Source organism: Epinephelus moara, chromosome 7, assembly GCF_006386435.1.
Source record: "Epinephelus moara isolate mb chromosome 7, YSFRI_EMoa_1.0, whole genome shotgun sequence".
Lineage (NCBI taxonomy): Eukaryota > Metazoa > Chordata > Actinopteri > Perciformes > Serranidae > Epinephelus > Epinephelus moara.
In genome coordinates, this window is record NC_065512.1 from 42255716 (window position 1) to 42266422 (window position 10707).

Consider the following 10707-nt stretch of genomic DNA (forward strand, 5'->3'; position numbering starts at 1 on the left):
CAGTTGGTAGGTCCGCCATCTAACTAGCTCTCCGCCGTGCGCTCCAATCGCGCCTCTTTTAAAGGGAATGAGAGGTGACGCTCTGATTGGCTTATTGAATGATACGCCCAAAACACACCCATGACTAATTCACAGAGTAAGTCCAACCCTTTAAGACTCTCCGCCATGGTGCACAGTCTAAAAACGCGCTGTCTAACTAGCAAGTGACTGGGACACGCCTGGCGCTTTGCGTTTTAGACCATCTAAATAGGGCCCATGATGTTCACAGCATAACATTAGCTAAGGCACTTGGAAATGACTGGTTATACATTACCTTCACAATGAAGTATGCTTACCCCTCTGTTTCTGACCATTACCATCACAAGCAAGTTAAGCTACTTGCTTCTCCAGATGGTCTCCTTATATTTGTCGTCTTTTTAATCTTTGTTTTATTTGTCAAAGAGGACACTTTTTTGTGAGATCAATATCAATATCGTTGTGTTAAGGTAAGAACAGAATTATGATATTAACATAATCTATTGATTGAAAAAGCACTGCGTAATAATAAAGTTTCAGATTCAGTGTGGATAGGCTCAATGAGGTGGATGGGCACGGATTTTTTAAATGATGTGTGATTTATTTGCAGAGCTGATTTGTGTTTGGTGTGAAAAGACCATGAAATGTGTATTTTAATTGTTGTTCTCTCTTTGGCTGCCATTTGATTTACAAACAGATGATGTCTTCAGAACTAACACCTCAACACAAGGCACATTTTCTGTCTAGCACATACAAAGCTTGAAAAGCATGGAGGCTCCTACCTTTCCACCTTAGCATCCAGATTTTCTTCGCTTTGAGTAGCCTGATCTGAAGAAGCATTCTCTGCAAGAGCCACAGTTGCTGAAATGCTGCCGTTATCTGCTGTGTTTGAGAGTGATGCTTCATAGACGAGAAACAAAAAACAGAAAGCACTGCGTTAACTAATTAACTCATTGTTTTTAATGTCTGCCTTTTCTTAAATGTTTTTATTTATTTATATAGAGAGAAGCCAACACAATTTCATTGTAATGTTGTATATAATGACAATCAAGTTTTATTCATTCATTCATTCAACTAGCCTGTCAGCATAAAGCAGACATGTCTATCCACCCTCAATTGATTAATACATCCATACTCTGTATGCAATCGCCTGCGTCATCTCCTGTATTCATGCCATAAACTGCATCTAACCCCAGAAAACTGTGTGCTCTCCCTTTCTAACTGAAAGTGGTAAAGTTTTCAGTGAAAGGTAAACAGTTACAGTTTACATTGGCAGGAAGAATTGTCCAATTTGTGCTTGCTTTCAAAAACTGCCATACTTGCAGAGAAACTCTTTGGGAACAAAGCACCAAGACCTCTGCAGCTTTTTTTGGGAAACTTTCCAGAGAGAACATTCTACTTTTCCACTACATCTCTTTAATTTCAAAAATATCATGTCTGCCAGAGTAGCTTAAGAAACAGCAGCAGTCATGACACCATGTGAACAGTCACAATGCTGATCCTCACCTCATACAGTAAGATGCATGCATTTCACATGGCGCCCTGCTTATCATGACAAGGAGCTATAATACAATTTCTGGTGTTAAATGAAAGCAGATTATCTGAAAGCTAGTATTAGCCACATTCTGTTATGTCATATTATGGAGGCAGTTTAAATTCTTTACTTTCTTCTCTGCCAGTGTCATCATTACATCATTATATTTATATCATTATATTTAAAGCTGGGCTAAGACTTGTAAAAGACTTTTAAGACTTGAAAAATTCAACACTGTCCCACCATCATGGGTCAGGATGGCATTACCAGTGGTAACCGCCGAATGAGCAGTGCTGCTAGCTACTTCCTGCCCGGCCAGTGCACACTGAAGAGTGGCTAGCTAACTAGTAGAGATCGGAGAGTAGGCAGACCACCTCTGAATGGACAGTGCACCTGGCTAAAGCTCACAGAGTCAACAGAGCACTGGACAAAAAGGAAAGCACCTCTTTCTTTTTTCTTTTTTAAATGTATTAGTTACTTACCAGTTAATAGGTGTTGGGCTATCGAAAGCAAAATTAACCAAAATTGACATTACTACTTTCAGCTAAAAAGAAGGGCTGCACCTCCAAAATGCTCTCAAGCACTCCCAGCTGGACACTTCCTTAGGAGTGCCTCGTGTTTTGAGCTGTGGAAAAATTGCTTAGGTGGACAAAGGGCCTAATGCAAGAGGACTGAGAGAACATCAGACTTCTGCACGTCCTTTTGGCTCTGTTTTCAAGCTTTAGAAAATCTAGGCTGTGACAGGAGACTTTGGCCAATTACAGGTAATTTCAGAGAGAGCGTTCCTATTGACTGTTCTTAAATGCAGATGCACGTGCACTTAGGTGAAGGCCTTAGATTCAAAGGTGGAGAATCCTGAAAAAGAGTCTTCTGCCTCGCTCCGTTTGTTCCAAACACGTTTTCTATTGTCCTCAGGATGACAGGACGCCATTAGTCTGGAGCCCTACTTTTCAGCCTATGCAAAATTGATGTGGCACAAAAGAAAAACATTGACTACTGCCATCAGTCATCTTTTTTGCTAACAGGCTGATGGCAGTCAACAAGGCAAATACTGGCCAATACCAACGTTCAGCCGATAAATTGTTGAAACTATGTGTCTTTGTAGCATGTGGTTTCTGCCAGCTTCACTGTGAGTGTACTGAGTTTTGCAAGTGATGATTCAGTTGGTTATGGAGGGTTTAGCATATAAGCTTTATTTAGTGGCACTGAATTCATTAACTTGATCCTTTTCGCAACAGGATGAATTGATTTGATTTTTTTAATGTGAAGTGTTGACTGTAATGGGCGCGCTCTGCTGCGATGTGCCACACCGCAATCTTGTCCCATATATTTTGGCTGTAAGGCTGACTGCAGATGAAAGCAGAGACAAAGTGTGCATTTTTACTCCCACATGCTGAAAACTGAAACGATTAAAATAGTGTCCTGATAGATTTAGGTGCACAGAACTCTCTTCTTTGAGCTTACTAGATGACTGTGTGATCCAGGCTCACTCACCTTCCCCTATTCCTGGCACTGCTGCAGGTTCTGTGGCTGCTGCTGATCTAACAGGTACTGCTGGAGCCGAGGCTGAAGCTGTGCTATCTATTGAGCTGGTCTCTACAGGACCACTTGCCTCCGGTAACACTGTCCCACTTCTAATCTGCTGAGCATGCATCTGTCAGAAAACAGGGAGAAACATTAAGACCAGAGAAAACACCATGTAGATTTAGTAGTTTTGGTGGCAATAGGTGGTAGAGGGTCATCTTTATATCAAGGGTTGCGGCATATTTGCATTCAACTACACAATGGCACGCACATTATAGCTACCCTGCATATCCTGCGTTCCTTTGTAAAAAAGATAAGTAACTAGAATTACCGCCCTGCGGTTGTATGCCTCCATGTACCAGTCAAGTTTCTCTTACAGGTTATATCCATGTCTGTGCAGCAATCACCCCAATTTCAGATAGACACCCAGGATGAGTGTCACCAATTTAGCACCTGACCAAATGTCTCCCTTTCGGTCCCTGAGATATGACATTGAATAGTGGCCAGAAAAGTGTTTTATGCCGACCATAATGATGTCACAGCGACGTTGACCTTTGAAGTTTTGGATATAAAATGCCATCACTTCATTTTTTTATCCTATTAGACATTTGTATGAAGTTTTGTCATAATTAGCATATGAATTATTGAGCAATGGCCAAAAACACATTTTGTGAGGTCATATTGACCTTGACTTTTGACTAGGGATGTCCCGATCACATTTTTTTTTGCATCTGATCTGATACGAGTCCTTTATTTTGAAACCGAGTCCAATACCGAGTCCGATCCGATACTTTGCAAAGCATTAAGAAAGAAAAAAAATGAATGCATCCAAGTTGTCCCATAAGGTTTGTTTTTTATTTAAATAATATCCAAAAAACTTATCGGTGGTTCAGCAGCACAAAATGTGAACAAATTCAATATCTTCTTCTTGTCTTCAACAAACAAAATAGGCCTATATCTTTTGTAGCGGTTTGACACAACAAATATTTTTCTTTTACTCAGTCAAACCCCACAAAGAAACCATAAAACCCATAAAACAGGTCCCTCAACACCAAAATTCAATTGTTTTTACCTGGTTTCTATAGAACAAAAGAATTATACTATACTATACAAAAATTCAAATACAACAGTAATCAGTTTCAAGAAAGTATATATTTCTTTCACCAAAGAAAAGAAATGTTCCGTTCCTTTCAGTCAGTTCAATCAAGTTCAAACAAAAAACTCCACTCCGGGATTTCCAAATAACATATCACAGTTCAATTCAGTTCTCTAAACAAAAGAAATTTCCACCCCAGGTTTTCCCGCAAACAAGGAAGTAAAGAAAATCCAATGTTCGCTCTGACTCAGTTCAGTTTTAAAACAATAAATCAACCCAGCCCGAAGGTTCCAAATAAGGAATAATGAAACGGAAAGTAACCCCTGGTTGCTTTTGCCAACTCATGGGACCGTGGGTGAATGCCGTAACGCTCTGGCATTGTTTCGGGTGTGGAGGTTCCGTAGGATCCCTTGATATCCGAGGCGGAATCTCTGAGGTGAGGACAGTGGCCGGATGGATGATATTCCACAGGGAAGCACACCTATTTCGCGGTCTACCTGGGCTAGGCTGATCGAGCCATCCCACTGGCCGATAGCACCAGTGGGTGTGTCTGGAGGTATCTCAGTGTCTGGAGGTGAGCAAGCCATCAGCTGACTGTCTTATAAAAGAAATATATTTAAAGTTAAAGTCCCACTGATTGTCACACACCTGAGTGTGTGAAATTTGTTCTCCGCATTTGACCCATCCCCTGAGGGAGCGGTGAGCAGCAGCAGTGCCGCGCTCGGGAATCATGTGGTGATATAATCCCCAATTCCAACCCCTGATGCTGAGTACAATGGGTCCCATTTTTACAGTCTTTGGTATGACCCGGCCAGGGATCGAACCCACGACCTCCCAGTCTCAGGGCAGACACTCTACCACTAGGCCAGTGAGCTGTATAAAATATACAGGATCACCACACTTTATACATTGGAAAGCAGAGGCAACAATGAAAAAACATAGATGAAAAACCTGGACATTTTTGTTGTTTTGATTCCTCCAATCTTTTATTACCGATTCTGATTTTGTAAAAATAACGTGATCGGCGCCGATACCGCATCGGGACACCCCTACTTTTGACCAAGGAAATCAATTCAGTTCATTGTTGGGTCCAAGTGAATGTTTGTGCCAAATTTGAAGAAATTCCCTCAAGGAGTTTTAGAAAGATCATACTCACAAGAATAAGACAGACAGGGTTACAGTGATCTTGAAATTTGACCACATATAACTGATCAGTTCATTGTTGTGCCATATTTGAAGAAATTCTCTTGAGGCGTTCTTGAGATATCGTGTTCACAAGGATGGGACGAATGGATGGATGGATGGATGGATGGATGGATGGACGGACAGACAGACAGATGGACAATCCGAAAACATAATGCCTCTGTCCATGGCTATTGCCAGCATGGAGGCATAAAAAACAGTTCCAGGCAGTGGAATAGAGGCTTTAGACACAGCAGTGCTTTGAGCTAAATGCTAACACACTCACAATGAAATACTGATGATAAGCAGGTGTAATGTTTCCAGTGTTTCCCATCTCTGTTTGGTGTGGTAGCATGCTAACATTTGCTATTCAGTAGATTAGTCATTGATTGTACTTAAGTTAGAATTTTGACTTGACCAAGATCATTAGAATAAATCATCTGCGCACTGTAAATGTCTTTAGAAAATTTCACAGCAGTCTGAATAATAATTCAAGAAAAAAAAATAAGAATTGTTGGCATATTTCAGACAGGACCTAAGTAGTTGACTGACCAACTGACCACCTGACATTGCCACCCCCCAAGCCTCTAGAATGGCTAAAAACATGCATGTGATTCTTCATTATGGGGAACTGTGGATAGCTAGATGAAATGTGAAAGGGTTGAAAAACCAGTACAAAGCTCCCTGCAAATCACCCCGTTAACTATCTAACCTTTTTGGCCATACCTGCTTCACTCTGTTGATTCTTTTCATCAGTTCTTCAGTTGAGACACTGCCAGCGATGACCTCCAGAGGGATGCCATTCTCCCCAATAAAGAAGCTAGAGGGTATGCACACCACTGGATCTTCACACGGTGGGGGTTAAGGAACAAGGTCCCAGCAACTGATATTTTGTAATGTTTACACTACAGTTTAACTAGCACTCTTCACCTACCACATATATATGGGAGACCATTTCCACCACAGTCATACAAAAATGACGGGTAAGGAATGACAAAAATGATAATAGTCAGGGCAAGACAAATTTATGAGGTGCCCTGTCAAAAGTTTGACTCTAAGTTATGATTATGAGATACTAAATTAATCAAAATATCACTCATTAATTTATTTGCCACATGGAATCACATAAGGTAGAACTCCAGTGAGATCAGCTTCTTCAACATGTGCATTGCATTTAGTTCATTCTTGCCTCTTTTTACATTGTTGGTAGCTGCTTCATAATTGTCCATGTTTCTTGACAACATTATCAAATATAATTTGTCTTTTATGATTTTGTTTATTTGGAAGAAGGTTACTGAAATGTAATATAAAAGTGTGTCAATGCTGCAGTACTGCTCTCCTTTCTCTCAGTTGGGCTTTACAGTGCAGCACTTCACTGCAGATCCAGGTGACAATTAAAATGGGAAAGATTTTTTGGCTATACAGGTGATAAACCCTTTTTAAATAGGAATTGTGCAATTCTGCAGGAAAGCCCAATCAGTCTTCTTTCAGCATTGGCAGTATAAAAACAAAATCGGGGAGTGCAGCGAAATGCCGCCTGCCTACTTCTGTTCATACACAATGTGCCTTTTTCAGGGCAATGGGGGGCGTGAGCAAGTAACAAAACATGTAGCTCAGCGTGTCACGTAAACAGCCTTACTCCGAGGAAAGCTAGTCAGTCCTTCGGCAATTCTCTCATAAGTCGGCCCATTCCCTTCATTTGACGGTTTGCAAGGGCAAGGAGGGCGCACAATTCCTTGTTTCCCCAGTTACTCATCTTTACTGTAGTGTCTGTCAGGTTTGCGTTTCCCTTGTGCTACTAGCTGCTCATTCCTGCTATCAGCTGTTTCCTGTTTATCCACCGCCAGTGGGTCGCACATGCGACGTCATCAACAGCTCCTCCCACAAGTCATCAACAGCCCCTCCCGTGGCGGAAGGGCGCCTCGTTCTTTTTAAATTAAAAAGGTTCCGCCAATATGTCTCCCCTACGAGGCGGAAAATTGGGCACCTCAGATCAACTCGCCAAACCGGCTCTGTGTGGCTAAACTGTGTGGCTCGCAGCTTGCCGGCAAAACGGCCCAACATTCGCCAAAAATCTGGCAGTGTAAAAGGGGCTAGAGACTCTGACTCCTTACAGTGACATTGGCAAAGAACACAGAGTAGCTAAACTCCGGAATTACTTATCATCAGCAAAGATCAATGCTTGCTCTTCTAGGAAACTATAACCCATGAGGTATTTCATCTATTGGATATATCCAGTCTTGTGCTTATATAAACATTTCTTTTGCAATTCAGTTTGATAAGACAGGTTCTTGGTTTAAAACATACAGAAGCATTGCTCTGGTCCCTATTAGACAGTAGTCTGGGTTTAGGTCACGGGTAGGCCTATCTCTGGCCCAGTAAATACAGCAATGTAATGGAGCCCAGAGATGGGTTGTTGGATAGGTGGTGGTGTGTGGCTGCAGGTCACTCATCAGGGGTCCGTTTCACAAAGCAGGTTTAGTGAAAACTCTGAGTCTGTTAACCCTGAAATGAGGGAAACTCTGGGTTTTCCGTTTCAGAAAGGGAGGTAACTTAAACCAGAGAAAGCGGAGTAACTCCAGCCCGTTTCAGAAAGAGAGGTAACTGAAGCTCTGTGTCAGTTACTATGGCAACTGACTCTGTGAACCTAACCTGGTCGGGAGCAGGTTTTCTCCAATGAATCTCAAGTTTCTAGCCGTCTCCTCCCTCTTACGCCACACACGCAGTGTGATTCATTCATTCAGTCGTTTAGTGTTGCGCGGGTTTCAGCGAGTTTGATCATCTGTCCTCAAGGTAAAGTCAGATCCTAAAGTGTGTTCTAGTTCTAAATCTACTTTTTTCGACCATGGCATGTCCGTTCTTGGAGGACCCTGCGGACGAAGAGGCAGTGTTACTGAGGAGGGAGTTACGCATTCGTCTGGAGATTATTCACAGGCCCAGAATTGACGTATTATCATTTCCAGAACATTTTCTTTTTGAACGGTCCCTAGCTCTGAAACGTCTATTAAACTCTTTTGTTGTTGTGTTCCCTGGACATAAACCTGTGAGGGTCATCAAGGAGAAGTTCCACAGGATTGCAGGTGAATGATGTAGAAATCAGTTAAAATTTATGATTATAAATCATATTCAGTTAATGACATGGTGCTGCAACCTCAGACTGGGATTAGTCATTTTAATTTCTTTTAGGATTTCCCGGTGTGATAGGGTGCACTGATGGAACCACATTCCCATCATTGCTCCTTCCCAAAATGAAGGAGACTATGTGAATAGGAAGTCCATTCACAGCATTATGACGGCTTTTTAAAGTCGTGGTGTACGCGCTTAACTCAGAGTGAACAAACTCTGTGTTGATTGAACCGATTGAAATCACCTGTTCTGAAACCCATAACCCAGAGTTTCCCATCTCAGAGTTACTCAACTGAGAGTTCAGGGTTAGGCTCAGAGTTTGTTGAACCTCCCTTCTGAAACGGACCCGAGGATAAGGAAATCAACTCACCTGTCTGTAAACTCTCCTCCTGCTGACTTCTGCTAGCTAGCTGCTAGCTGGCCAGGTCGAGGTTTTCTCAAATGTAAACATCAGTAAACATCAAGAAAAGATGGAGAAGATGAGGACCAGCTGAACAAGCATCCCGCTAGCTATTGTACATTTGTTAGATAATAAACTGGACGACCTGTGTGCCGCATCAGTTTCCAACAGGATATTAGGAACTGTAACTGTAACTTTGACTCATCAAAACTTGGCTAAATCCTGCACAACGCCATTCAGCCACGTGACTCTTTTTCTTTTTGCCAATCTGACAGAGCAGAGGACTCTGGCAAGAGAAGGAGAGGAGACGTGTACTTTACGGTGAATGAGGACTGGTGTGACGGTGGGATTGTGAGGTGCTGACCCGTTCCTGCTGTGGATCACTGCTATACATCGTTCAGATGCGGCTGCAGAGTGATGGTGCTTGTGTTCTGAAGGAGCGACCATACGGCTGTCTTGTTGAGGTCGGGATGTGTGAATCATTCCATGACCAGAATCCATGGATTACCAGAACAATCCAGAAACATGGACGATCATAAAGCAGCAGATAACAATGTAAGAGGGCACAGAAAGGACTAAATTACAGTGCACCTGTTAAAGCAGCTGATGGGATCATATTTCACTGGAGCTGTAACATAGTATAATTCCATGTGAAAAAATAAAAGATTGTCTGATTGATAAAAAGATAGTCAATAATCAATAACCTCCTTTTGTAGTAGCTCCACACTAATTCAACCCACCAAGAAAATTTAAATATTTAAGACAACGAAAAAGATACATATCTGAGAGAACTGCACACATGGCTCACTGTGGAAAAAAAACAAATGTTGCATTATATGTTGAATCTCCATAAAGATAAACACCTGTCAAACTGCACTACATTCGTTGCTGGTGTAATCATGATGTAGACACAAGTTGCTTCTTTCACTGGGAATCAGAACGGTAGACATGCACTGTACAACAGAAAGGCTTTTCAGGGTGCAGACTAGGGGTGGGAATCACCAGAGGCTCCACAGTACGATATTAGCAAGATGCTTTAGTCACAATACAATATTATTGCGATTTTAAACTGCTGTGATATGCGGAGTATTGCGATAAAACATATATATTAGTTATATTATACATATATATAGTGATATTGCAATTTATAACCTGTTTTTAACTGTAAATTATGTCTACAAAGCAGTTTTCAGTCTTTTCATCTCACTTCAGCCATTTTTTGCAGCAAAATGTATGTAGTGGACTGAAAAAGCAACAGATTATATCATTCAAATAGGTTACCTAAAGTTTCACTTGTATTCATAAAATAATTTATAAAATAATCGATATTTGGCACTGTGTGATGATACAATATTGCCACACAAAAATATAGCGATGCTATGCTGTATCAATATTTAAACTTTATATTTGAAAGAACAATTTCAATTTCAAAAACAGAATTCTTAATAAATAACGCAGTAACATTTTATTGGTTTTAGTGTTGTTTAAGACTGTTGATGTTGGCCAGATTTTCAAACACGGAAGTAAATAGTGATCACATTCCGTTTTTTTGTGCATGACTTCCGGTCAGCCGCTTTCCCTCATGCCTTCCCTTACCGGAGCTAACGGTGCAAGCAAATTTTTTTCAGTTGTCAGTTGTTTATGTTAGTCAATCAGTTCGTTAGTTAGTTAGTCTGTGTATTTTATATAGATAACTGTGCCCACGTTTCCATTATAACGGAAATGTATTCCCTCTAAACGCGAATAAATCGCATGTCAATCATAAACTATGAACCAAAAAAGCACAATCTATCCCAAGTGAGACAAACTGCTTGATCCCCGTGTCCAGTG

The 10707-nt window shown here is 41.2% G+C and overlaps 1 protein-coding gene across 2 annotated transcripts in view; it reads right to left on the minus strand.

The window, feature by feature from the left end:
* ubxn4 (UBX domain protein 4) overlaps positions 1 to 10707 on the minus strand; it is a 47754-nt gene that overhangs the window by 33262 nt on the left and 3785 nt on the right. For both annotated transcript variants that reach the window (XM_050049919.1, XM_050049918.1), the window contains exons 3-6: positions 9656 to 9684; positions 6078 to 6196; positions 3044 to 3203; positions 798 to 915 (exon numbers count right to left, since the gene is read on the minus strand). In XM_050049919.1, the coding sequence (XP_049905876.1) occupies positions 798 to 915; positions 3044 to 3203; positions 6078 to 6196; positions 9656 to 9684 (426 nt within the window). The remainder of the gene's footprint in view (positions 1 to 797; positions 916 to 3043; positions 3204 to 6077; positions 6197 to 9655; positions 9685 to 10707) is intronic.